Source organism: Stenella coeruleoalba (genome assembly GCF_951394435.1).
Source record: "Stenella coeruleoalba genome assembly, chromosome: 19".
NCBI lineage: Eukaryota > Metazoa > Chordata > Mammalia > Artiodactyla > Delphinidae > Stenella > Stenella coeruleoalba.
In genome coordinates, this window is record NC_137165.1 from 767,346 (window position 1) to 795,126 (window position 27,781).

General features: G+C 61.8%; 1 protein-coding gene across 2 annotated transcripts; it reads right to left on the reverse strand.

Moving 5' to 3' along the window:
* Nucleotides 1-3,761: 3,761 nt before the first annotated feature.
* Nucleotides 3,762-27,471, reverse strand: MAP2K3 (mitogen-activated protein kinase kinase 3). 2 transcript variants are annotated; one of them, XR_013825083.1, is made up of 13 exons: nt 27,285-27,471; nt 14,953-15,019; nt 14,587-14,635; nt 13,718-13,831; nt 13,503-13,622; nt 12,782-12,898; nt 11,836-11,887; nt 10,554-10,681; nt 10,030-10,107; nt 7,625-7,764; nt 6,500-6,545; nt 4,672-6,025; nt 3,762-3,779 (listed from the first exon to the last, which is right to left on the reverse strand). XR_013825083.1 is itself a non-coding variant. In XM_079905077.1 (12 exons), exons 1-12 carry the CDS (start codon nt 27,331-27,333, stop codon nt 5,942-5,944), a joined length of 1,044 nt encoding a protein of 347 aa, XP_079761203.1. In that variant the 5' UTR covers nt 27,334-27,471; the 3' UTR covers nt 4,484-5,941. The 2 variants fall into 2 exon arrangements, 1 of the variants encoding a protein (XP_079761203.1); XM_079905077.1 differs by lacking the exon at nt 3,762-3,779 and having other exon boundaries at nt 4,484-6,025.
* Nucleotides 27,472-27,781: the final 310 nt, after the last annotated feature.

The following is a 27,781-nucleotide window of genomic DNA, read 5'->3' on the forward strand; positions in this document are numbered from 1 at the left end:
CAGCCCTCCCGCTGCTGCCCTACCCGCTCACTGGGAGTCTTCTGAGGCTGTGGGCCGCCCCCCAAGACAAGCACCCAGTAAGGGTCCCCCCCCCGGCCTCGTGTGTCTCCTTTTCACCCCACTGAGCACAGATTATAATCCTCTGAGCCATGCATTTTCAAGGGGGGCAAAATTTGGTTCTTGGGGGACTGAAAAAATAGATGTTACAATTACTTGTGGCCCCACATAACAAAATCTTACTCGTTAGTATTGTATCTCTCATTAGGGAGAAATTAAATAATTTACTTAACTGTAATTAAGTTTAATTAAATGATTTAATTCAATAAGTCAATGTTTCTCCTTAGGGAATGATAATGGGGAAAAAGTGGGAAATGTTGCCGTAAGCATTTATGAGTTTGCTTATGCTGTCTGATGCCCTCTGAGCTCAAGGAGGGTAGGCCAGGTCTGTCTAGGTCCTGCTGCAGCTCTAGTTCTAGAACGCTGCTGGCACATAGTAGGTGCTCAGGTAACACCTTCCATGTGCCAAGCCCTGCAGAGAATAATCCGGGCAAGGCTCTGCCGTAGAAAGGTGGTGCTGGGCCTCCCCTCCCTGGATTCTGTGGGCAATAGGGAGCCATGGAGGGTTTGGAAGCCAGGAAAGGAGAACTTCTTGGGCTGGTGCATCCCCAACCAGAGCTGACAGCTGCTGCCGCATCCCAAGCCCCTCCCCACCCAAGTCCCCGCCACCAGGCCAGCCCAGGACAGAAATAGAGCAGCCCACGTCTTCTGCAAGGCTGGAGGGGGTGGATGCAGCTAAACCCGGCTCGGCAGGTGGCTCACGCAGGGTGGGAGTTGGGGGTAGGGCAGGATTCCTGGGTTACTGGCTCATTGTCTGGTGGGCCTCAGGCAAGCCTGGACCCTCCCAGAGGCTTTGTGGCCTCCAGGAGAGCCTGACTGCCCTGGGCCTGAGGATGAACGAGCTACACTAAAGATAGCACAGCTGATTTATATATAGACCCTCCCACCTGGTTTCCAAAAGGATTCAAAACGGCTTTCACAAGAGGCAAAGAAATGAACATTTAGAGCGCGCCAGAGTTTACACAGGAGGCTCGCACGTCACAGCCTCGGGGAGTAGAACCAGGACAAGAAGAATCTCAGGTCCCTCCAAGAAGCACGTCTGAATGAGAATGAGCTCCCCATCAGAGGCGGTGTGCAAGCAGGGCCTCAGCCCCTGGCAGCGGTGTGAGTGGGGAGGGATCCCTGCACCGGACAGAGGCTTGGCCAGATGCTAAGCTGGGAGAGAAGATGGCATCAGCCCCGCTTTCTCAGCCACTGCCCCTGGCCACAAGGCAGTCAGGGATGCAGCCGGAGGTAGGGTTGGTGGTAGGAGCCGGGTGCTGGCCCCTTCCCCTTTTCCTGAGCCAGAGTCATCCCCACGGACTTAAAAACTGGAGCAAGGGTGGGGGGATGGGCGGGTAAACCTTACCGCTCCTGGGACTGCTGTGCTGACATCCGCAGTGACGCAGGCAGCCCTGCCTGCCTCAGACCCCGACGTGGTCCCAGCTTTGGTACTGCTCGCTGTGTGGTCTTGAGCTCATCGCTTCCCTTCTCTGACGCAGAGTCCCCGTTCAGTACAACCAGGGGGTTGCCTCGGTCCTAGAGAGCCCTCCTGGGATCCACAGCCCCAAATAAATAGAACTGCAGTGCCCACCCCCACCCCCAGCCCAAGCCTTCGCACAGATCTGGCAGGGCCCTGCTCTCTGGGCCCCATTGCATTGGTTCTGGGATCGTTCTTGGGGCCGGAGGGCACCTTCCCTGCACTTGCCCTGTTTCCTCTGTCATTGCCTGACCCTCGTCCATGCCAGGCTCTGAGCAAGACAGACCCACCTCAGCCCTAGAAGAGCTCCCAGTCTAGTGAGGGAGCTGGCCGGCAGACAAGAGTGTGAATAAATAGGTTGAGGAAAACACAGCAGGGCAAAGGGACAGAGAGACAGGGTGGTCAGGGAGGCCTCACTGAGCAGATGGCATCTCTGAGGAGGTGAGCAGAGGCGTCCTGAGCCGGCCAGGAGGATGGCTTGGGGGAGCCCGCTCTGGGCAGTAGAGGACAGCTAGTGCAAAGGACCTGAGGCAGGTGAGCGCGGCATGGCTGCAGAACAGGGAGCAAGGGAGAGTACGGGCGGGGGCGTTGGGGGAGGGCTGGCTGGTGGGGGCCATGGGGAGGCTTGGACAGAGGGAGGCCGGAGCTACAGCAGGGCTCTGAGGAGAGGGGAGGCCGAGCTGGTGTCTAACAAGCAAAGCCTCCTTTCCTGGCCTCCAGAAGGGAGTTCGCCAAATTCTCCCTCAGAGGCCACCTCCTGCTCTCAACCAGGCCCAGACGCTGTATTTTATATTAATTTATTTATTTTTATTTTTTTGTGTGTGTGTGTGGTATGCGGGCCTCTCCCGTTGCGGAGCACAGGCTCCGGATGCGCAGGCTCAGCGGCCATGGCTCACGGGCCCAGACGCTCTGCGGCATGTGGGATCTTCCCAGACCGGGGCACGAACCCGTGTCCCCTGCATCGGCAGGCGGACTCTCAACCACTGCGCCACCAGGGAAGCCCCTAGACGCTGTATTTTTAATGCTGGCGGTCGAGGAGGCTTTCGTGGCTGTAACTGAAACAGAAAGTACAGGAACCTCCACCATGTGGCTGTCAGTCCAGGGAGACTCATTCACCCCAGGTCTGGGATAGGGCCCTGCCTGCCCATCTGGTCCCTGTGCCCATGACCGCCACCCCACAGCCTAGGGACAGGGAAGGGGCCCCTGCCACGCGCGGCAATCACGGGCTGAATAGACTGTCAAGGGCCTGGGCACTGGCACGTGCTTTGTAAATGTCGGTGACCTGCACACTGGCTCCTCCCGCTTGGATGCCTGGACACCCTTTGTAAAAGCCGAAGCGCCCCCTAAATAGTACCCGAACCTGTAAACAACCGTGTTTGCACTAATGCCGAGAGGAACCTACAAACGCTGACGTTCTAATATGGCCCGGGCTTGGCAAACTGGGAACCACTTGCTGAGCTGTAAAGCGCCTCATGATCCTGCGGAGGCCCTGTGCACGATACATTACTCTGTAAGCTGTGTTTTGTAAACAGCTCTGGGCTTTGTAAACCGCAGTCCTGTGGACACTGCAGATGACTTGCCAGCTGTAGAGCGCTGTGCACCCAGGAGAACGTGCGTCAGGAGTCGCCCTCCCTCGGCCCCGGGCTCCCCTCCGGGCCTCCACGCTGAGGACGGACGCGCGCGGGCCGCCAGCTGGCCTCCGGTCCGGGGCGCAGAGCTGGGCGGCGAGGGTCCCCCCGACCCCTTCCCCGCAACCCAGACACCGCCCTCTCCAGGCCCAAGCGCGGGTGGGGCTGGGGGCGGGCGCTCCGGGGCCGCGGGGTCGAAGCGCGGGCTCTGCCGCCTCCTGGTGGCCGCGGAGGGAGGAGGGGCCGGGGCCGCGGCCGGGACTTGGGTCTGCTGGTCCTGCGCGCGCGCGGAGGACACGCGTGCGTGCGTGCGTGTGTGCGTTCGTGGGCGTGTGTGTGTGAGGCCGTGTGTGCACACGGAGCCACACTCGCACGCAGGGCGATCCGCCCGCGCTCACCTTCAGGACTCACGCCCTCGTCCTTCCTTTCGTGTGTTCATTCACTAGTGTTTTCATTGAACACAGGTTGAGCGCTCCCCGGGTGCGGGCACTGAGCACACGATGGTGGCGGGTCCGATCGGCCCAGATAATTCAGAGAGAGGTTAGTACACCGATGGGCCCAGGTGCCGGGCCTCCCTGGGGAAGCGACAGGGGAGACAGGAACCGGTGAGCAGGGGGCCACAAGGAGATGGGGAGGAGCGTTCCACACAGAGGGCACAATCAGCGCAAAGGCCCCGAGGTGCGAACAGCCTTCACGTGGGAAGGAGGTTGGAGCTGTTAAATGCTGTGCCAGGGAGGGTTATAGGTAGAGGCTGTCCCAGACTGAGGCTACCTGGGGACGAGAAGCAGACTCTGCCTCTGGCCGAACTGAGGCTGGGAGGGCTGGTGGACGAGGCAGAGGGGAGATGGACCCCAGGGGATCCGTGTCTCCTTGTGGGAACACACCCATTGCCCTGGGAGGACTAGCAAGGCTAGTCCTCAGACCTTGGGATGTAGGGAGGCTGACTCTCCTGTGTTGGGTCCTTTCAGCCTGAGATGGGCTTGGGGATGAGCATATGACCCTTCCTAGCTGAGAAGAGCCGGCCCTGGGACTTCGGTGGGAGCTCTGGGCCCCTTTGCTAAGCTGGTGGGAGCCACTGAGTCCTGACGTGGCCCTGTGTGGCGAGTGTGAAACTGAGACAGAGGAAACAGCTAAGGCAGACTTAAGTTCCACAGGATATTAACCTGGCTCCTGGATCCCACTATGCCTGAAGCCAGACTCAGTTCTGCTTACATGAGCTATTAAATCCCCTTCTGCTTCAGTCTGATGGAAGCGGGCCTCTACCCCGTTCTGCCCCAGCCCAGGCCCCGAGGATGACGGAGCCAGACCGGATCTTGCCAAGGATGCCTTCCTCCAGCTGCCCCACTCCCTCCGTAGGGGCTACTACCTGTCCCCAAGCCTGTTTCTCCATCTCACAAGCCATGTGGCTTTGGGAAAGTGACTTTGGCTCTCCGGGCCTGTTTTCTCATCTAGGAATGACGACATTACCCCTCAGTTGAGGTGACGGCCCAGGCCCAGGTGCAGCACCTGGCAATGCACTCGTCAATGCCAGGGGAAGAGGTGGCCCCTCGGGACTGGGCTTGTGTTGCCGCTCTGTCCAGTGTTCAGCAAGGGCCTGGCAGCTCATCACGGCCCTTGGGGGCAGCCTCGCGTCCTCACATGTGGAAGTGCAGGGCCCCGGCAGGTGAGAGGCCCCCACTCCCCTGATCACGCTGCCATGTCCCTGTCCCGGGGCAAGGGGTCCCCCCTCCAGGGCCACCAGCCGTCACTAAGCAGGAGGAGGGCTCGCCGCTATGACACACAGTCTCACACGACCTTTTGTCCCACTTTTTTTTTTTAAATTAAAACAGCAATCAGGTAACTGCCCCAGCCAATCAGGGACAGGACCCTGGACGGGCAAGTCCTTTCTTCAAAAAAATATATTTTCTTCTTTTTTTTAAAACAATACCAAAAGCAAATCCACAGCCCCCGTCGAGCCGGTCCCCAAGGAGAGTGAGTTGGATGGCTCCCCTAGCGCCTCTCTGAGCAGAGACCTTGGGCCCATCCCCCGAGACCCCAGCCTGAGCAGAGAGGGCAGGTCTTAGCCTGATGGTCCCCTAGCAGGTGACAGAAAAGTGATCGGCTCCAAACCATGCAAGAAAAACCAGCCAAACCCACAAAGCGAAAGGAAAAAATCAAGAGGATAAATTAAAAAAATAAAAGTGAAACAACACCCCTAGAGGCGGCAGGCAGGGGCGAGGTGGCCCCGGTGCCCTTAGAGCCCCGTCTGCCAGTGCTGGGGTGAAGGCCTCGGTGGCTCTGGCATCTGCCTCATGGGGGCTCCAGGGGATTCACGTGGCTCATCCCCCTACTGGGTCCCCCTACCGATGCCGGGACAGAGGTGTGGCCAGCCTGGGCCAAGTGTGCAAAGTCCATTCAGTCGAGAGATAAAAAAATATACAACTTGGGTGGCATCCAGGGCCGGGCCAAGGCAGCGGCCTGTACAAGGCACCACTGCCTTCTCTGTGAGGGGCGTCTGGCCCCTCCAAGTCCAGAGTCTCAGAGTCCTTGGAGCAGCAGGGGCAGAGGCACCGGAGGGCCCCGATGGTCTGGTTCTTTGGCACTTGGGACCGACAGCCTGTCAGGCGGGAGCAGCCCCCTGGATTCCTCCCGGGCGCCCAAGGCCAGGTTGGCAGTAGCTTATGGGTGTGGGCAAGCACTGCCGCAGCAGAGGGCTGCGCGGCGCCGCGGGGCCAGAGTGGGTCCAAGGCCCCGCCGCCTACGAGTCCTCTCCCAGGATCTCCTTCACAAAGGCAGCGATGTCGGTCTTCTTGGTTTTGTGCGAGGTGAAGAAAGGGTGCTCCTGATGGGGACAGAAGGCAGTCAGTCACCTTGGAGGGGGCGAGGTGGAGGTGCTCCCACACGCTCCTCCTGCCCAGCAAACTCCTAGTCATCCTTCCAGGACCTCTGCCCCCCAGAAGCCCTCCTGTTAGAGGCAACGTTCACGGCCTCCTCCTCAGCCCCCCCGCAGCCACCCTCAACTCACTCTTCCCCGTGCACGCTAGGCCTCTGTCCCTCAGCGGGTAAATCCTTATTCACCCTTCTAGGCCCAGTTCCCCTGCAAAGCCTTCCCTGATGCCTCCAAAGAAAATGGTCCACCTGCCCCCCCTTGCCCTTTGCCTCCCTCCACAGGGCCTGGCATGGAGTGGGGAGGAGGGAGCCAGGGTACACATGAGCGACGGGAGTTCCTAGGAGTGAATGCCCAGGCAAGCCAGAGGAGCTGCCCACCGCTGTGCACAGATGCAGCCCTCTCCCAGAGAGTCCCGCCCACACTCACCATCAGCTCCAGGTAGCTCATGCGTTCCGCAGGGTTCTTTCTCAGGCTAGGACAGAACAGGGCAGGCTGAGGGCAGGCTGGGGCCCGACTGGCAGGGAAGAAGTGAGTCCAGCCCATCCAGGCCAGCCAAGCCAGTCTGGGTTCAGCCCTGCCCGGGCAGCAAGGGGACACACATGCTCCTTGGGCTCAGGGAAGAAGGGGCCGGACTGTTCTGGGGGGGCTTCCAAGGGCGGAGTGGGATCCATGGTGCAAACTACAGAGATTTGGACCAAGTTTCTTTGCCTCTTGGGGTGTTAGCTTTCTTGTCTCTATAGTGATCTAGGGAATTTGCAATGATCCCAATACCAAAATGCTAACATTAACAATCACTTACTTGGTATCCTTAATCGGGATACCCCCTACCACGGGTCTTGGGAGAAAATGACTCTGTCTGCCAGGCTCACTTGTCTCCAGTCTTTCTTATTTTCCAATAAAAGAAATAAAGGCTACGAATTTTCCTCTGAGTATCTCTTTGGCCACAACACATAGATGTTGACATGTTATATTCTCATCGTCTTCACTTCTGACTAGTTTATAATTTTATTGTTTAAATCTCTCTCATAACCCAAGAGTGCATTAGAAGAATTTACTTTTAATTTGCATGTAGCTTTTTTCTCTTCAGTTATGGATTTCCTGTTCCAGCTAATTACAGTCAGAGAACGTGGCCTATATGGCTTTGCCTTCTGCCTCTTCCTCTATTTCCTTTGTAATCTCAAACATAATTAATTTTTATAAGGATCCTGTGGGCATTCTTTAATTTGATACGAAGTTCTAAACAGCAATGAAAGCAAATTTGTTATGCATTTAAATCCTCCATATGCTTTTTGTTTTCTTTTTCCATCTTCATGATCTGTCCATTTCTAGAGGGACTATATTAAAATCTCCCCACTAGGACCATAGTTTGTCAAATTTTCCTTGCACTCAAACTATTTCTGCCTTACTTATTTTGATGCTATGTTGTTTGGGGGTTATTTGCTAAAGGAGAAGGAGACCAAGCCCAGGGAGGAGCTGGGATCTGGCCAGGACAGGGAGGCGTACTGACTGGGCTTGGGGAGGCCCAGAGGTCCAGGCAGGGCTGAGACTCACCACTGTGCAGTGAAGTCCACAAACTCGGGGGAGAAGCGGTCAGCTGGGAGCTGCGGGGACGGCTCCTCCACCACCTGCTTCAGCTGCTGGAACGGGGTCCCCCAGGACTCATAAGGAAACCGCAGGATGGCCATCTCGATCTGCAGTGGAAACAGCGGCACTGGGTCAGATGCACCCACATTCTGCACGCAGAAGCAGGGCCTTCACAGATCCTGCCTGTCCTGGTCCAGCACCCAGAGCTGGACTGTGAGGCAGGTCCAGGGGCTGATAGGTGACATCATACCAAAGATGCAAGCCAAGGGGACACCAGTAGTTAGTTCTTCTGACCCAGCCAGCAGCTATGGCTCATGGAGCAAATCCAACCCTGAGTTTTGACTGGCTTAGCTATCATCAGGTTTTCAAACAATCTGAATTCAGAAGATTGTACATGAAAACCCAGGTTTCAGCTAATCTGAAGAAATCAGAGGAGCTGCCAACCTGGGGACGCTTTCCCACAGGCTGCTGGCAGCAAGGGAACTCGGATAGGCAACCAGTTTCCCTTTCCTTTGCCACAGGCCACTCCCCACTCCCTAATGTCTCAACAATGACTTAAGCGTCTGCTGCCATTTATTTGGGCTGTTGTTATTACTGAAAGGACAAACAGGAAATGAAATGACTCCCATGTGTTTGCAGAAGGAATGTTAGACTGTGAGGTCTGCCTTTGACCACGAGTTTCATCTACTGGACTGTGCAACAATCCACCAGACTCCATTAGGAAATGAAGTTTACAGGCCCCTCCTCCTCCACAGAGTCCCCACTGCCCAGCCACCAATACCTGTAAGGCCCATCTCCAACGCCTCCCCCTCCAGGAAGCCTTCCAGCTCTGACCTCATCACTGTTTCTCCCTGACTCACTGGACACAAGGCTACCATGGCCTCATCTCTCCTACTAGACCCAGACCTCCCTGTGCCTTGGGTGCCTCACTTGCAGTTGGCAGCAGTCATCTGTGGGAAAGGCTGACAGCTCGGGACTTCCCTGGTGGTGCAGTGGTTAGGAATCCACCTGCCAATGCAGGGGACACGAATTCGAGCCCTGGTCCGGGAAGATCCCACGTGCCACAGAGCAACTAAGCCCATGCGCCACAACTACTGAGCTGATGCTCTAGAGCCCGCAAGTCACAACTACTGAGCCCATGCACCACAACTACTGAAACATGCGCACCTACAGCCCGTGCTCTGCAACGAGAGAAGCCACCACAATGAGAAGCTCGCACACCTAAACGAAAAGTAGAGTCCACGAGCCACAACTACTGAGCCTGTGAGCCACAACTACTGAAGCCCTCACACCTAGAGCCCATGCTCTGCAACAAGAGAAGCCACCACAATGAGAAGCCCGCACACTGAAACGAAAATAGCCCCCGCTTGCCGCAACTAGAGAAAGCCCGCACAGAGCAACGAAGACCCAAGGCAGCCGTTAATTAATTAATTAATTTTTTAAAAAAGGCTGGCAGCTCACAGCAAACTCTGGGTTCCGATTTTGACCGCTGAGATGAAAACACAAAGCAGGTCCACCCAGGCCCCTTTCCCCGACAAGTGATCACCGTAGTGAACAGAAGAGACCTCAGCTCAAGCAAACGCTTCTTGTTGGTGGTGACTGGCACCCAAACAGATCGCTAGTCCCTGTGCTAAGAAAGCATCTTCCCGTTAGGCTAAAGGCCCCTTTCCAGCCAAGACACAAATGCACCCCTCAGATGGAGGCGGTACAGTGCGGTGCGTGTGGGTGTGACCCTGGGTTTTCACAGGACAAACTCAGCCTGCGTTTTTTCCTAGAGTTTCCAATGATTCCGACACACAGAAGTGAGGACCCTGCCTGGGCAGCAGAGAAGGACCACCAGAGTTTACAAGTAGGAAGACAGAGAAGTGTCCAAACCCTGGACCTCGTAATTCCTTTCCTGGTAATTTTTTCTAAGGAGCTCAAAAAAAAAAACCACAAAAATATCAACAGCCTCTGGGCACAGAGATGCACAGCACGATGTTATCTGTGACAGTAAACGGGGAGAAGCAGTGTGACCGTCCAGCGCCAGGGCTGAGTCTCACTGTGATCGTGAGGGGGCCACATGTACAGGGAGCTCACTTAATTTGGGGTCGACTGTGATTTCTCGACAAGCGCCACGAGCGCCGGGTAAAGTCTAATGGACGAGTCATCAGAGACGTCGAGAACATGTAAAGCTGCCCCTCACCCCACGGCGGGCATAAGGCACCTGCAGATGCTCCCCTTAAGACACCGTAATTTTTGATGACACAGTCTCTCCTCAGTTTGTGAAGCCAACCAACATTTCTGTCCAAGGCTAAACTATTTCCCAGGCCCCGGAAGCTCAAGGACCTGGTACAGCCCCTCCCAAGTAGCAAGGGAGCCCCAGGTGGTACCATGGTGATGCCGAGGCTCCAGACATCGGACTTGACATTGTAGCCTTTCTGGTTCAGCTCCGGGTTGATCCTCTCAGGCTGTAAGAGGGACCAGAGCAGGGTCGCCCAGGCATCCTCAGCTGGGTCTGGCCTCCCCCACCCCAAACCGAGCGGCCAGCGCTCACCCATCCCACCTCGCCCGGGGCAAATGAGGAAGCTGAGGCCAGCGAGGGCCAGGGTCTCAAGGTGGAGGCCTGAGTCTTGCCACCCAGCTGCCCTGCCTGGGGGTCCCACCTTCGGGACACTGGGGGAGGGGTGGGACCCCGCAGGCCCCACCAGCCACCTCCCTGAGGTGAGACTTATTACCCAAATGGGCACCACGGGGCCAGTCAGAAAGGGGTGGAGAGGGCCGGGCAGCAGACCCCTCTGCCCCCAACGGCAGGAAATTCGGGGTCTGGGGAGGCCTCATCCCTGATGGACACAGGACATGGCGGGGGTGGCCAAGCCTGGCTGTTTCCTCCTGGGGTGGCCCAGGAACCACTCACGGCCATGTAGGGCTTGCAGCCGGCATCCATCGTCTTGGCCACGGAATCCACCAGGTAGCCACTGATCCCAAAGTCGCACATCTTCACGTGGCCCTCCTTGTTGATGAGCACGTTGGACGGCTTCACGTCTGCCAAGGGCAGGACACGCCCTTCAGCTCCTGGTTGTGGGGCCCCCACTGCCCAGGTCAGAGCTGGTGGCCACACAGCCAGGAGCCCCGGGCTCCAGCCACAGTTAGGGGAGGAGGTCAGGGCTCTGGGGCTTCGCCCGGGACCATGTCTTTGCAGCCAACCAGCTGGGACTCTGCCGCCACTTCCCAGCACAACCTCTAGCTCTGCGGTCCACCCAGGCTCCAGGGGGACCCGTCACTGACAGCGTGGGCACTGGAAACCACCCCATGCCCACCCAGAGGGGTCGGCAGATTTGTCCAGGAAGCGCAGGGCAGCAGCTAAAACACAGGAGAGGGGTCTGCGGGAGAACGCAGAGCCCCCGGACTCGAGGTGGACATGGAGTGTGCTGGAGGGCACAGCAGGGACCGCCCAGCGAGCACACACACAGGACACACACACGCATCTCTGCTGCCTTCTATGGGGACTTCTGTGTGGATACAGACGCCCAGAAAAAGGGCCGAAGGTTCCGTGACAACCTGCCACTGAGTGGTCAAGGGGGCTTAGCCTAATGAACTTGGTCTGGAAAAGCAGAGCACCCAGAACACAGATGAAGAGGCAGGACGTACATTGCCTGGGTGAGTCTCAGAATCAGCGGGCCAAGCGGGAGGCTGAGAACAAGCGAAACCAACCCACTGTGGGGAAATCAGAGGAGTGCGGCTCCAGGGCGTGGGGGGCTGGGGGCATGACTGAGCAGGAAGGGCTGAGAACTGCCGGGAGGGCAGGGAAGGCTGGAAACACCTTCACCTTGATGTGCGGGGGTTACACAGCGTAAACAACGATCAGATTCACGCAGCGGTACACAAGCCCCCTACGTGTCTTGCGACACGTAAACAACACATCAAAACAAGATGGCTCAGCCTTCCCAGGACAACGGTCCACCCCATCCGTGCTCGGAGCACCAGCCAGTGGAACTGGGACTGGGCCTGGGGGCTGAGGAAAATGGCTGGGAGGAGTGGACAGTGGCCTGGACCGGGCAACAGGCTCAGCGCCTGACCCAACAGGCACGTCAGAGCCGGCTGCCTCTGAGCCTTGGCGGTGCGGGCCCAGCAGGACCGGGCAAGAGCGTGTGTGTGAGCAGCCAGGCCCCCTCCCGCCGGCCGGCCTGGGCACTGACCTCTGTGGATCACGGACAGCTTGCTGTGCAGGTGCTCCAGGGCCCTCACAATCTGGCATTTGGAACAGGAAGAGGGGGGAAGAGACCGGATGGCTGTGATTCCCGGTTGCATCAACAATGACAGAGCTGTAAGACACCCCACCCAGGGCCATCCGTCGCCCTCTCCCAGGTACACACCCAACCCTTCACTACCCTAGGCCCTGCCCACATCCCAGCCTTTGCTGTGGGGTCCCAGCAACCTTGGTGCAGACGCACTGGGTTCCTGCATTGCTCTGAGTGGGCAAGGGTCTCAAGTGACATGCCCACGACCCTGCAGAGTCCCAGACTTAGGAGCTCCCAGGGTGCTGTCCCTTTCCCCTACCAGGCTCCTGGTAGAACCCAGCCCTCTGCAGCCTCCCTGCTTCCTCTCCCTCCCTCAGCAGTCAGTGGGCTACATGCTCGGAGCCATTCCCCACAGGAATGACCCCAAAGACCCTGATTCAATGCCAGGGGGATGTTCGCACGTTCGCAGGTGCGGTCAGGAGGAAGGACCGCTGGTTCGCTGACTCCATTTCCCTTTCTGCTTTGGCTGCCGGGGCGCTCATGCCCGGGGCTGCCGCCCTGCCCTAGGAACATGCAAGCTCAGGAGGCAAGCACGGATGCGAACCCCTCCCCCGACACCATGCCTCTGTGAGCTGCCCCAGAGCGGCCTCGTCCCGGGCATGAGGAAGTTGTAAACACCAAGTCCTTTCTTGTGGCCCCAGAGGGCCTTGCTCTGCCAAAGCTGTGCGGCTCCAGGCGCCCCGGTCTCCTCAGCAGGGAGGCTCTGGCCCAGGGTGGCGGCAGCTGGGCTTCGAGGGGCAGCCGCCCAGGTTCAGGGCCACAGCCGGGGGCCACACTGGGGGCCCGACTCTGCCCGAGACAACAACATCAGGACCCCCACCCCAGCAGGGCCTGAGCCACTTACAGATACAGCGATTTCCCCGAGAATGTCCTCTGGGATCGTCATGTCCTTGTCCAGCACCTTCCGGTAGAACTTGTCCAGGGATGTGTCCATGAGCTCCATGCAGATCCACACGTCTCCCTGCACGTGGACATCGGGAACTCAGCCATGCCCGCCCAGGACTGCCTGGGCCGGCGTCCTCCCGTGCCCACCTCCCCGGAGCCGGCCAGCGCCCCCGACACACCTACACCCCTCAGCCTTTGCGGATGCCCCAACCTCCCAGCTCCTCCCCCTTCCCCCGAGGCTTGCCCACTCTGCTGGCTCCACACGGCAGCCCCCCACCCCCGCTGTCACCTCTGCGCTCCCCCATCTGACCCCTAATTCCACGGCAGGCTCCAGAGAGAAGTGACTGTGTCCCTCCAGTGGGGGCTTCTGGGGCCTGCCTGTGCCAGCTCAGCCCCATGCCCCGGCCCTGCAGACCCCTCCTGCCTCAGCCCCACACCCGCCCCCCCGCCGCCCCACAGCTCGGGGCATAGACGGGCCCTTCCTCCGCCAGCCCCCCACCGCCCGCCCTACCCGAGACAGCCTTCTGAGAAGGCTGGGTGCGGCACCCCCTGGGGCACCCCCAAGCCCCTGGGCCCCCTGCCAGCTCTGACCCAGCCTGTGGTGAGGCTGGAGTGTCTCCCCCACCACGGCCTGGGCCTGGCTGAGCCCCAGCCCCCGGGCCCGCCCCCCGAGGGCCCACCTCTCTGAAGAGGGCCCCGTAGAACGTGACGGTGTAGAAGCAGTCGACCGTGCGCATGTTCACGTCCAAATCCATGAGCAGGCGCTTCTGCTCCTGCGAGTTCACGGTGGCACGGATGCGCTGCGGGGCGAGGGCTGCGGTCAGGGGCTGGGAGGCAGGTGCGCGGCCCCCGGTGCCCCCGGCCCTGACAGCCCCAGGCTGGGGGCCCTGCTCACCTTCACGGCCATGATGGTGCCGCTCTGGGCGTGCCGCACCTTCTCCACTACCCCGTAGGCGCCTCGGCCCAGCTCTGAGATGGTCACCAGGTCATCCGCCTCCACCTCAAAGTTCTTGGGGGACACAAAAGAGAGAGGGTTCACGGGGGCCAAGTCAGGCGCCAGTGGAGATGCTGGGGCAGCAGAAAGAGAGGACTGCCAGCCAGTCAGACCTGTGCTCAAATCTTGCCCCAACCACTTCCACTGTGTGCCCTGGGGCAACTCACTTAACCTCTCTGAGCCTCCCCTCACCTTCTACAGGACAGGCACAGCACCTCCTTCCAAGGGCTGCTGCAAGGTGTCAGCAGGCCAGCCTGGAAAGTGCTCCCAGCGGCATGGGGCCCTTGAGAGATGCTCCTTCCCTCTCGCCCCACCCCGCTCAGGTGGACAGAGTGAACCACTCGTTCGGCACCTACTACACGCAAGTCCCTGCTTCAGGCACCGGGGACGCGGACAGGACAACAGAAGGGCCTCACCTCACAGGGAGCAGCCATAAAAGGGAGTGAGCAGGGGACGAACGGGACAGCCTCGGCGTGTCCTGTGGTCCACACACGGTCCCCAAGCCGGGCCTCCCAAGCCATCAGGAAGTGCGAGTGAAACGCAGGTGCCCGGGCACCGGCCCCGAGGGCAGGGCCGGGGAACTGCGCGCTCAGCACCACTCCTCTGAGGTCGGGGCGCTCCACGCCGGCTCCGGCTCACCAGGGCCCCAGGAGGCAGCCACCACCTCTGCCCCAGACGGGCCACTGGTCAGCAGCGGGGAGCCGGCGCTCCGCCCCAGCCCAGCTCTGTCCACCACCCGCAGCCACCTCCCAGGGCCCGACAACACCTACCCTGTCCCCGATGGTGATGAAGGCCCGGGAGTCCAGGTTCCGGGGGGGCCTGCAGGGAGGAGCGGGGCCGTGAGCCCGGGGAGCCACGCCCTCCTGAGCGGGCAGCCCAGCCTGGTGCACATCCTGCCCGGGAGCCCCCACCCCCAGCCACGGAGCGTGTGCGGGGCAGCACGCGGTACAGCACGCGGACGCGGCCAGGGCCTCGCCTTCCGTCCTCAGCAGGAGAGCAGGGCCCTGAGCGGACGTGCGAGGCCCGTGGCCCCCGCAGCTGCCCAGAGGAGGTGCTGCCCAGGCAGGGGCCCGGCTCACGGTGGCCCCTTCAGGAGGCCGTTGGGCGGCGCCAGGGGAAACCCGAGGCCAACTCACGTGGGGCTGGGCGCCGGCGGCTTGGACACGCAGGTGATTCGTAAATCCTTCTTCCTCCTGGACTTTCCTAAATGGGAGGGAGAGAAGGGAGCGTCCGCTCAGCCACCGCTCAGTCAGCGTCTCCCGGGACAGGCAGGAGCCCCAGGGCCCCGGCACAGACATAGACGCCGAGGGTCAGCGAAGTCGGCGCCGTGACGGGGCCCCGGGGCCTCCGGGAGCCCAGAGGACGTGCCCAGCCTGGGTTGGAGGGCCTGAGCCCCGCCAGTCCTCCTGGAACAGTCACCCCACAGCCACCTGAGAAGAGACGGCACCTCCGAGGAAGACGTACCGTCACAGACTGGCCCCCACGGCCCCCATCAGGCCCCCGCGCTCCCACCCACGCAGAGCCCTATGTCCCAAGTTTTCCGAAGGCCTGAATTGTGTCCTAACCCCTGAAAGCTGAAGTCCTAACCCCAAGTACCTCCGAGCATGACCCTATTTGGAGAGCTACAGAAGATGATCAGGTTAAAACAAGGTCTTTAAGGTGAGGCCCTAATCCAACATAACAGGTGCCCTTTTAAAAAGGGGAAATTTGGACACAGAGCCAGACACGCGTCAGAGAAGATGGCCGTCTGCAGTCCCGGGGGCAAGACTGGGGAGGCTCCTCCCGTCACGGCCGCAGCAGGACCAGCCCTGCGACACCTGGATGGGCTCCGGCCTCCAGACGGGGGACAGGAGGTTGCGGTGTTGATGCCGCGCAGTGTGTGGGGCTTTGTCCAGCAGCCTGGGAAGGTAGCAGGGCCTCTACCCGCCCCACCCCCATGCAGTGCTAACCTCGGTGAGGGGGCACCCACCAAGCCGGAGCCCCGGCTCTGCCGCCCACCCTGCCTCTGAGCCTCGACGTCCCCACCCGTCGTGCTGGAGCGCAGATGCAGGCTGGGGGCCCTGCCGGCAGGCAACACATGCAACCCGGCCTGGGGTGTCCACAGCCAGGCCCGTGGGCCGGGACCCTGTGTGCAGGCGCCCCGCCCCTCTCAGCCTCAGCTTCCCCAGAAGGGGCCCCAGCTGGACACAGCATGAGGACAAACACCACCTTCCAGGGCACCGGCTCAGCTTGGAAAACGGGGCCAGGGCCAAGGGCAGGAAGGTGAGTCAGGAAAGGACCGCATGTGCACCCGGGTCTGCTGGTTCCACAGCCGGGGCTGGCCAGGGCAGGGCAGGACGTCCCCTGTGGAGCGAGGGCGCTGGACCGGCCGAGCTCCCACTGCCGCCAAGCCTGCCTGTGCTTGGGGCCAGCTCCCCAGCCCTCCACACAGCCCTCCCCGTGGACAGGCGGCGAGGCTGAGGTGCCTGTACCCACAGCTACCCCTGATGCTGTCGGCATCCCCGCCCAGGCTCACGCCGGGCTGGGAGCGGGGGAGGTTCCTGGGGGCCCACCTTCCTGGGGAAGCGGGAAGTAAGGCCAGCAGGCCTGCAGGGGCCAAAGCAGGGCATACCCAGGCCTGGAGGACGCACCCATGGCCTCATCTCACCCCTGCCCACTGCCCCGGGCACACTGCAGTGCCCCTGGGCCTCAGTATCCCCATCTGTGAGGAGCCCCACCCCCAGCTCTAGCCAACAGGGTGGGAGGTGAGAGGGGCCTGGCGGGGTCCACGTCCCAGGGGAGGAAGACCACCCAAGGCGCGGGCAGGGCCAGCTCTGGCTGGGCCCACTCACCCTGGAGGCCGCAGCCTGTGCACATTCTCACCACACGGCCCCAGGAAGCCCACTCCCACCCCCCAGGGTGCGGGGTGGGCCTGAGTCCCGAGGCGACGCCTCCCTCACCCCTCACCGCCAGGGACTGACAAGAAGTGTCGCCTCTCCAGGACTTTCTGGCCAGCTAAGAGTGCGACCCGGTGCCCGGCACACGGTCGGTGCTAAAGAAGAATCGGCATCGAGCGCCCTGGGCCGACCTGGGACTCGACCAGGACTTCCCGAAACCACCCGGAGCAGAAACGGTGCCCATGTGCCTCTCCCGCAGGCACGTCCTTCCGCCTCCCGCCCACGGCTCCGTGCCTCGTGCCGCAGGTGCGCACAGGGCGCCAGGAGACCCTGTGCACACCCTCCTGAAGTTACCTCTGAACCGGGTTTGGATCAAGCCTCCAGCACACCCTGCTGCGCAGCCTCAGCGCCTCATCTGTGAATCCAGACAGGCCCACGCGCTCCGGCCCAGCAGCGGGGGCGGGGCCGCCACCACTGTCCATGATAGGAGGGGTTATCAGTGCCCCTGGGAAGACGAGGCCCGCGCCCAGCTGCCCTGAGAGCTGGGAGAACCACCAGGAAAAGTCCGGTGGGGCTGGGGTCCCAGCATCTACCCCACGGTGGGTGACGTAGGCAGACACTTGCAGCCTCTCCATAGAAACACCCCCAGGGGCCCCCAGATGCCAGGCTTGAGGTGCATCCGTCTGTGCCCTGGCGGCCGGCAGGAGAGCCTCAGTCCTGGCCAAAGGCCCTGACCCAGGCGGCCCCGGGCCTGCGGCCGAGTCAGTGCTCCGATGGTACAGCCCACAGCCCCGGAGCTGGGGCCCCTGCTCACTCCACACCAGGCTCGGCTCTCGCGCAACCCTGCTGCCAAAAGCATGGGCTCTCTCTGCCACAAATTCAAATCCCACCTTTGCCCCTTACAGGCTGGGCCTCAGTATCTTCATCCATACAATGGGGACAAAAACAGCACCTCCTGGGAATTCCCTGCTGGCACAGTGGTTAAGACTCCACGCTCCCAATGCAGGGGGCCTGGGTTCAATCCCTGGTCAGGGAACTAGATCCCACATTCATGCCACAACTAAGAGTTCGCATGCCACAACTAAGCAGCCTGCATGCCACAACTAAGGAGCCCGCCTGCCGCAAGTAAGACCCAGCACAACCAAATTAAAAAAAACACACACAAAAAAACCAGCACCTCCCGGCAGAGTTATCAGATAAAGCACTTAGGACAGTGCTCGGCCTGCATCGAGCTGCTTCACCACCTCTGAGCCCCCAGGGCCCGTCCAGGACCTGACTGGCACCACTGCCTGCCCCCAGCACGGGGGTGTGCCAGCTGCCCCATCGTGACCTTGTGTGTGGAGAGATTTCGTCCCATTTTACAGACGAGGCAAGGTGGCTGGTTGTCAGGGGCCAGGGTGGGGGGGTCTCCCTCCAAAGTCCTTTCGCCCATGAAGCAGCAACCTGCCACTCACACACGGGCCCTTCCCATCTCCTCCAGACGCCCCGACGACCCTGGAAGAGGAGCTCTTAGCCTCATTTTACTTGGGGAAACTGAGGCTCGGAGGTGGAGTCACTGCACGTTAGTCAAGGGTCTGGCCAGGAGTCACACCTGGAGACCCCAACAGGCCAGGCCAGCGGCTCACAGCGCCCCTCCTGCAGGGAGGAAGGGACAGGCCTGTCACGCCCCCCCAAGGGAAGCCAGCACATTCCACACGCCAAGAGGAAAACAGAAAAGCCGGGGCTTCGGTTCCTGAGGCCACTCCTGTGCTGCCCCGGGTCAGACTCAGTCACCACCAGGCCCCAAGGTGGCGCAGGGGTCCACGGCGTGCGGACGCCACAGGCCAGGCCAGAGGAAGCCCAGCTCTGCAACCCGGCTGGAGCCCGGCACAGCGCCCTCCTGCCCGCACCTCTACTTCTCACCCGCTCGGAGGTGCACCTGCCACCCGAAAAGGCAAGGCCGAGGGTCAGGCACACAGTAGGCGGCCCTCTACTGGCCCACAGGTGGACACCACAGTTATCATCAGCGCCTCTGCAGAGGTGAAAAAATCCATGCTAAGGAGTGAGAAATACGGGTGGCTTTTATTCTTGACTTGATGCTATTTTGTAACCAGAAAATAAAACATTTTAAGTTAAGAGGCAACAATCCACGTGGGGGTGTCCGGGGCTCACAGCCGCAGGCCCTCCTGCGCCTTCTCTGCTCTCAGCCCCCTTTCCACCTTTCTTGGGCTCAGCCTGCACACCCACGGCCCGCCCCGGGCTTTGGGAACGTCCCCCTGACAAGCTTCAGTCTCCCTGCCTGTGGCTGCAGTGTTGGTGGGGGGGAGGGGAGGAGGGCGAGGACCCCCTGCCTGTCAGGGTCCCCGGGCCTACGTCTAGAGTGACACAACTGGGTCTGCGGGGCGGCCAGAAACAGGACACCGGCCCCTCCCACTGTCTGCTCCGGGCCAGGGCTGCCCAGGTGCAGGCCACTGTGGCGACTGTCACCACGACAAACAGACTTTGTGGGCTGCCACCAGCAAAGCACGACGAGCCCGCCAGCTCCCGGTGCAGGAGCGCACAGTACCGGGTGCCTGTGTCCTCGTCCGCGCCGGCCTTCCAGGGGAGCCACAGGAGGCCACGAGGACTCCAGCCATGACCTGATGAGCCACCGTCGTTCCCAGCTCAGGGCCTTTCCTGGTTCTGTTCCCTCTGCCCAGAATGCTCTTCCCTGCAACTCTGTCCCAGCTGACGTGAGCCTCAGCTTCTGCCTGTTCAGTGCAGCGAAGCGCCCTTGTTAACTGGCTCTCCCGCGTCCAGCCGGCTCCACACAAGTCACAGCCCTGTAGGTACATCTCAGAGGCAGCACTGACTCTGGAGCCAGGCAGCCCGGGCTCGAACTGCAAAGCTGCCACTTCCTACCTGGGTGCCCTCAGGCAAACGACTTCACCTCTCTGGGCCTCAACTGTGACGTGGGGACAACGGACCGACCTCGCACGGGTATCAGCGCATCCCGCGCGGTCCAGTCCCCTGCCTTAGTGGTCCTGGCGCGAGGAAGATTAGACTGAGCCACCTGGAAACGCGTGGGACCCAAGCTAACACGGGGCCCGCAGCCCCGACGGCCGCTCTGTCAACACCCTCAGCAGCCCCGGAGCGTCTTCACGGGTCTGCTGCACCGAGAGGGTCGGAGAGGAGGCACCAGGCGAGGTCACAGCAAGCGTCTGGTGGGGAGCAGACCCTGAGCGGGGCCTGGGGAGATTCCAACAAAACGGCCGTGCCCGGCTCTCAGGCTGCGGCCGCGGCGGGGGGCAGGGCAGACAGCCCCGCACCACGGGCCCTGCCGGGCCTCGCGCGCACGGGAGCCCCACACCCCGCCACGTTCTGTCTCATCCCCGACGAAAGCAGCACCGGCTCCCACTTTGTTATTCCCGCCTCCTACTTTTGGATATTTGGGGTGCCTCTCGTGCTTTCCAATCCTGCTGGAGACGTCCTGGGTCCCCCAGGTCCGTGCCCATCAGGTAAGTAAGCGCATGCCACCACGGAGGTGTCAGAGGCCAGATGTCCAAGGACGCCCCCGCCCCCGCCTGGCCCTGCCCCCAGCTGGCCACCTCTATCCTGTGGGAGTCCCACAGAGAGAGACCAACCAGGCCAACCCGCTCCCACTGCTCAAGTGGGCAAGCTGAGGCCCCGAGACGCAGAGGCTTTCGGGGGGCAGTACATTGACCTGCACCAAGCTAAGCCAAGGCCCACCCCCACCCCCGATATCGTGATCCCCCCGTTACCGCTCTGCGGGGGGAGAGGCAGGCACAGGAGGGACGTCCCCTCACACCGGCTCCCCAGCTCTGCAGTGGCCTTTCCCCAAGGTCCCGCAGAGGGGAGGGCTCTCCGTTTCCTGGGAGCCTCCACGGGCCAGGCCCGCACCCGCCACGGTGCCCTTAGCACCGAGCCCACAGGGGAGTGCCAGGCTGGGCGGGCGGCCGCTCAACCCAGCAGCCCTGCCCTGTGCCCCCACAGCGGCACGGTGGCCCCCGGGCCAGGCCCTGGCCTCAGAGGCCTTCGGCATCCCTCGTCCCCCCCACCTCCAGGGCCCTTCTCATCTGCAGAGCCCGTGGGGAGGGTCCCAAGCCCACCCAGCTCACAGCATCCGTCCCTTCAGCAGTGAGCAGACAGGGCCCCGCCCTCCCAGGATCACGCTCTAACCACAGCCACATGGCAAAGCCTGAAGACATTCTGCTGTCACAACTTGGGATGCTACTGGTATCTGGTGGGTAGAGGCCAGAGGTGCTGCCCCACAAGCCAGAACGATCCGGCCCTAGACGCCCGGGGCTGGGGAGAGACAGGGCCACAGACAAAGCCAACTAACAAAGTCCGGGTACACACCATTTACGTCGATTTCCACAGTGCTAAGTGCTCTGAAGAAAAGGGAAGCAGGGGACCCTGCGGAGGTGAGATCTGAGCTGAGGCTGACGGGGAAGAGGAGGCAACCTGGAGAGCTCTGCAGCGGGGGAATCCAGGCAGGGGGCTCGGGCTGGAAGTGCCCGCAGACTCACCCAGCAACGGTCCAACCACACTATCCGGGTCTGCGCAGGGCAACTCGGGCCGGGACGAGCTGGGCTGCAGTGAGAGGGGGTGGCGTGGGCCGGAGGCCCAGACCCAGGTGCACAGAAGAACAAAGGGCAGGAGACATTCTCCAGCGCCCGCGCCGAGCGGCCTCGGGCAGCCTCCCATCCAGGCCTCAGCAGCCGCTGACCGCCAACGCCGGGGAAGCAGCGACCTAGGGAGGCACAGCGATGCCCCGTGGCCCCCTTTTTACTTCCTGGTGGCACCCAAACACCTCCGCGGACATCCGAGGCCCTTCACTTGTCCCTTCGTGCCCACTGGCTCGTGCAAACCTTAAGACAAACCCTCGAAGCTGCACAGTGACGCAGACGAGGCAACTCAGGGCTGTGGTACAGCTGCGCAGTCCGAGCACTGCGCCGCTTGGGCTGAACGTTCACTTGAAGCAACAGTAATAACAGCTGCAGGCACTCAGACACGCTAACCCTGAGGCCCCATACTTAGTGCTGCCACGTGTTAACACGCTGAATCCTCCACGCAGGTCCCGGTATCACCCCCGCAGTGCAGCGCCTGATCGCCAGCCAGCTCTAGCCGCTCCCCCAACACCGCTACACACCAATGCTGGTCCCACGGACCATGGCGTGGACACCGGCCTGGGGCTCCTGCAGGCCAGTGAGCTTAACGACACCACACGTACATTAGGGCTTGATTTAAAACAATAATACAGGGCTTCCCTGGTGGCGCAGTGGTTGAGAGTCCGCCTGCCGATGCAGGGGATGTGGGTTCGTGCCCCGGTCCGGGAGGATCCCACATGCCGCGGAGCGGCTGGGCCCATGACCCATGGCCGCTGAGCCTGCGCGTCCAGAGCCTGTGCTCCGCAGTGGGAGAGGCCACAACAGTGAGAGGCCTGAGTACCGCAAAAAAAAAAAAAGAAAACAATAATACAGAAATGATGAGCACACGCATCAGGACGGTTGTCAGGGAGAGGCAACGCTGAAGGGCTGCAGGCGCACAGTAAGCTGAGATTTCTTTAGCGGGGTGTTGGGTATACAGAATTCACTTTTCTTTATTCTTTAAAACGTACAGGTACATTCCATATATCCCTCCGGTGTCTGCCCTGACAGGGCAGAAGGGCCAGTGCAGAGCGGCCCAGGGCGAGCACCAGGGGAGAGGGGCGACTGGACACGCCTCCCAGAGAAGCCAGGGCAGCCCCTGGATGCCAGCTCAGCCTGCAAGGACACCCCAGAGAGGACCTCAGGACAGGGGGAGGGTGACAGGGACCTGTGCCCAGGACTGGGGGGAGGGGCAGGGGGAAGCCCTGTCAGGGTGAGCCTGGTGACCCCCTCTGGGGTGGAACATGGGCCCAAGCGTGGTGTCTGAGCTGCAGAGGGGCTGCCTCCCAGCCCTGCCTGCTCTTCACGCCCTTTACAAGAGTCTTCAGGGGGTTTCCACGGCCACTGCTGGGGAAGCAGGCCTGACCACAGGGGCCACACCGAGAGGCCCGGCCGGTCCCGGGAAGGCGATGAGCCCCAGCGTGGGAAGCTGAGCTCAGGGAGGCCCGCCCCGTCGCCGCACCCAGCTGGGACAGGGCCCTGCGTGGCATTCTTCTTCTGGGACCCAACAGTGTCCCCTCCCAAGACGCTGACGATGCTCCCCACAGCGGCCTAGGCCCCGCCCAGCTGCTCCCCACTCAGCTCAGCCCTGCCGCCCACCGACACGGAGGCCTTGGAGCTGGACCCTCAGAACCACTTCCTCCGCGGCCTCCTTCCGCTCTGCGCTTAGGGCGCTCTCCACCTACCCCTGCGCTCCTGCAGCAGGTGCCCCACCTGGCCCTGACGGAGCTCCACCCACTGAGGGGCTGGCCTAGGAGGCTCCCACCCTCCCAACTCCCGGTCCCACACGCCCCCATGCTGCAGGGGACGCCGATGTGCAGGCCGAGGCAGGCCCGCCGTCCTCTCCGTTCCCCGCGAGCCCTCCCCAGGAAGGCCCAAGAGGCAATGAAGCTCCCAGCTCCAGCTTGGGGAGCAGTGAGGAAAGAACCTGGTATATTCTAGCTGCCATTACAGGGCCCTGCAGCCAGAGTCGTGTCACAGAGCTTCAAGTCCATCACCAGAGGTCCCCATGCTGGCATTCATCCAGCAACGAACAACTGAACCACCGTAACGATGAGAAAATAACAACAGGTGACATTTGTTTGACAAACACCATCTCCCACCTTTACCACCACCCTGTGCGGGGCTGTTTTCTCCCACTTTACAGAAGAGGAGACTGAGGGTCAGAGAGGGCACGTGAGGAAGTTGGGAAGCAGTGGAGCAAGTGAGAATTCGAACCCCCGAGCCCAGGCTCTGCCCTACTTCCTGTCTCGCTGAGGTTCTTTGTGGGCAGAGGGCAGTCTCGCTGTTCCCAGGACCCGACACTTAGTAAGAGTGGAATGAGGCTGTCTACACCTGTCCTCGCGGCTGCCGGCAAGACGGCACGCAGGGTTCCCACTCCCATTTTGCAGGTGAAGAAACCGAGGCCTCACATCCGAGAGCCGGGCGGTGCCAGGGGACTGAAAGCATTTACAGTAGGCAGCGGACGTCCAATGTCACAGCGAAGGGGCTGAGCTGGCATCTGACGGCAGAGTCTTCACCTCTGCACAGCCCTGTCTCCCAAGAGCCCAGGGGACCCTGCACCACCTCTGCTCCTCGGCCGCCCGCGGCCCCCGGGAGCACATCGGAGCCGGAGGAGGCCCTGGGCCAAGGGCGGGAAACGGCCGCTGCTCCCTGGACAGAGGAAGCAGGGCCCTTGCCTAACAGAGGAAGTTCCGGGGGGGTGGGCGCAGGGCCAGGAGGGGGCTCCCGGCTCTATCCCAGGTCCAGGAGGGTGGCCACCTCCGTGCCCAGCTCCGGGCCACAGGCTGCCCGAGAGGTGGGGACTTCCAGCCCCCTCCCACCCACCAGCGGCCAGGCACTGGCCCTTTAAGCTGCAGCCAGCCGGCTGGCGTGCCCCACGGGTGAGTCAGCGCCCAGTGCCCGCTGACTCACGCCGGAAGCCTTCCGCTGCCCCGGCCCTCTCCCCACACAAGCGACTGAGAACTTTGCTCCCTTCAGGCCCTGAGCCACAGGTTGGCGGATAGTTTCCTGTGCGTCACGCCAGGGGTGGGGGAAGTCCCCAAGTGCCACCTTCCAATCTTTCCGAGAGCCAGGACAGGACAGGACAGGACAGGGCAGGTCAGGGGAGGGCAGCTGCACAGCAGGAAGGGCCGGGACGCGGTGCTCCTGCAGCCTCAGTGTCACCGTCAGGCATCCGGGAGCCACTTGAGGATCAACCAGGAAGTGCCCACGGGGGCAGCACTCACGGTGCAGTGGGGGCACCCCAAGGACAAACGTGGCCAGAGGCAGCAGACCCAGACTGTGCCGACCGAACGTGCCCCTGCCCTCTGGCCGCGGCTGCCCTCGGCCTCTGATCCCAGGCAGAGATGGCATGTGGGCGAGGAAGCGGGGAAAACGGCAGGGCTGTAGGGCCTGGGGCCTCGCGCACTCCCGGAAAACTCCCAAGGGCTGTGGCACGGAGGACGGGGCAGGGCACCCCTGCAGGGCAGGAAGCTTAGAGGCAAAGCTCCCTAAGGTCGAGCACCAACCACATCCTGCTTGGTCCAAATTCCTCGAGAAGGTGGCGAGAAGGACAGACTGTGGCCTGTGCCCAGGACACGGAGGGCTGGGTCAAGCCACTCCTCCCAGCTGACCTCAGTTTTGTCACCTGACAAATGGGCCGGACCGCAGAGAGTATGAAATGTGCCAGCTATAAAGGGCTCTGCACACAGGAGACATCACCTCTGCTCAGTCCGTCCTCCAGGTCAGGCATGGGCTAGAGGAGATGCCTCAGAACAGAGGTGTGACGGGGGAGGGGGAGCATCCCACCAGCTCAGCCCAAGCACCCATCACAGAAATGGGACGCAGAAGAGCGCTGAGCCCTAGAACAGCAGCTCCATCTGTCACAGCTGTGTGACCTCAAGCAAGGCAACGAACACCTCTGAGCCTCAGCTTCCTCGTCTGCGAATGGGGCTGTGAGCAATAAACGGGCTAGCGCACGGCACACGGAAAAACCTTGGTAAGTGGGAGCTCTTGGGATTTTTGGCAAGAGGTCATTATGGCTTCCCCACCACATGCTGCCACAGACCCCAAAGAGGATGACAGCGTCCCCACCCAATATCATCTGTTACCTGGACCCACAGACTGGAAATGCATCCCGGCCCTCTCTCTGCAGAGAGGCTCAGAGAAGGCAATGCCGGGACTCAGGTCACACAGCATTTGAGTGTTTCCCCAAAGTGCTTTATTCCTTCACACCCATGACCCTTCTCCCTTCCCAACCCTGCAACTTTAATTTTTATTTTGATGAGGCATTCCCTGCCTGGAAGAGCTGAAGGGCCTTCAAAAACAAACACTGCTTCCAACCTCTTCTTTCCACCCATGAAAACACTGTGGCCCAGAGAGGCTGATGGACCTGCCCGAGGTCTCACAGCGCTGGCCAGGCCAGGCCTACACCTGGATCTGGGGAAAAGAAGTGTCTGATTTCCCGGTTCCCAAGCTCCACGAGGTCTGCGCAGTCCAAGTCCCTCCCCAGCCGTCTTCCCCCTCGAGTGCCTCCTGGGTTACTCACAGTGGTTGGGCAACGGTCAGGGATCCGGCCTCCCACTTATGTAAGACGTAATTACCCTGCCCACCCGGCTGGCTGGGCTCTGGCCCCAGCCACAGCAGCCGCCAGGAGCAGGGGCAGCGAAGGACCCACACCCTCCCCAGGACCCCACAAGCCCTCCAGCTGCCTGGGCTCGCCCAACCGCAGAGAAAAAGAGGCAGAGACAACCCCTGATTAGGGGCCCCCTAAGTGCCAGCCGCTACCTTTCTCCCCCTCACTCTGCAGCTACAGCCCAACAGAGGCAAGGCCTGGATCCCACATGGCTGAGGCCTTTCCAGCGAGAAGAATGGTAACAGTAATAAAACGCAGCAAGTACCCCTTCCCCAGCACCTCTGAGCTCTTCATCTCATCACCCACACTTGCCTAGAGCTCTTTAGTATTCACTGTCTCACATCCTATGCCAGGAGTCCACGGAAGGTAGGTGTGATAAAGGAACCGAGGCCCAGAGACAGCAAGTTAGCGAGCCGCGGGCAGCCCATTCATTACGGCTGCGTCCGGTTTGGAACTCTCTCACACAGCCCAGCCCGCTGAGACTCCGACATGCCAAAAACATCCTTTCCTCTTCCTGCCAAAAAAAATCCCCCTTTCGCCCTCCAAGTCTCATCCTCCCCCTCTGCATGACAAAGCCTGCTGCCGCAGCCGCCACCTCACAGACATTTCCAGGAAGGCCGGCTGCCTGCAGAAAACAAGAGCAAGCCCATCGCAGGGCCAGCACCCACCGGGCAGCCAGCCCAGGACCCACAGGCAGCGTCAGAGGTGAGCACCGCCCCCCCGCCCGCCCCCGTGCACAGAGAAGCTTGCAAGTCCAGATGAGGGAGCCGATGGAGAGGCCATGCAGTAGGGTGGGGTGGGAGGCCAAGAGAGGCTCCCCGGAAGACAGGGCTGCAGACAGAGCTGCAGGACGGGGTGCAGGCCGCCAGGGATGGGGCAATGTGTGACCTAGGAGGGTGGAGAGCCTTGGGGGAGAGGACGGGGAGCTCTGAGCTGGACCGTGGCCAGGGCAGCCACACGGGAGGGGGCGTTTACAGAGAGATCCGCAGCAGGGGAGCACCACTGGGGGCCCAGACTGGATACAGCCCTGGGACCCGGGAGTGGAAGGGGGCTGGATGCAAGATCAGAGTGAATCCCACCTGGGTCCAGCTGAGAGACCCAGACTGGGAGAGTTCCTGTCCAAGGTGCAGTTAAGGCCCAAAGTGGGAGGTCCAAGCAAGGTTCCTGACCTGGAACGGGGTGATCAGAACGAGACCCTCTCCCGACTTCGGGCCTGGGTGCAGCCCCAAGGCCTAAACTGGGCTCCGGCTGGGCCCGGGACCTAAGGGAGGCGTTCCGGGCAGGGGAGCTGCCCGGGTGCAGGCCGGGGGACCGCGCAGAGGTCGGGTCCGCAGCCCGGGCGTTCCTACCTTTGGATGCGGGCACACCGGCGGGCTGGCTCGCGGCAGGAGATTCCATGGTGCAGGCGGGTCGGGGCGGCGGCGGGACTAGTCCAGGGGGCGGCGAGCTCGGCCCGGGCGGAGCACGCTCATGGCTGCGGGCGGGTGGCCCGGGCGGCTAGCAGGGCGTCGGCCGGTACGCGTCCGCGGCGGGCGGCGGCGGGGCCAGACTGGGCAGCGCGGCGGGGGCCCCGGCCGGACGGCGCCGACGCAGGCTCCGCCCCGCGCACCCATTGGCCCGCCGGTCTCCGTGCCCGGCCCCTGCCTATCAATCGCCGGCCGGGGCCTGCCCGTCAAGCTCAAGCCTCGCCCTCCATTGGCCCGGGGTACGGCTCCTCCCACCGCCTGTCAAGCCCGCCCACCACCGGGAAACCCGTCAGGCCCCGCCCCCCAGGCCCCGGCGGGTCCCTCCCGCTGCCTGTCCGGACGCAAGCCCCGCCCACTCCCGGGCCCCGCCTCACGCGCGC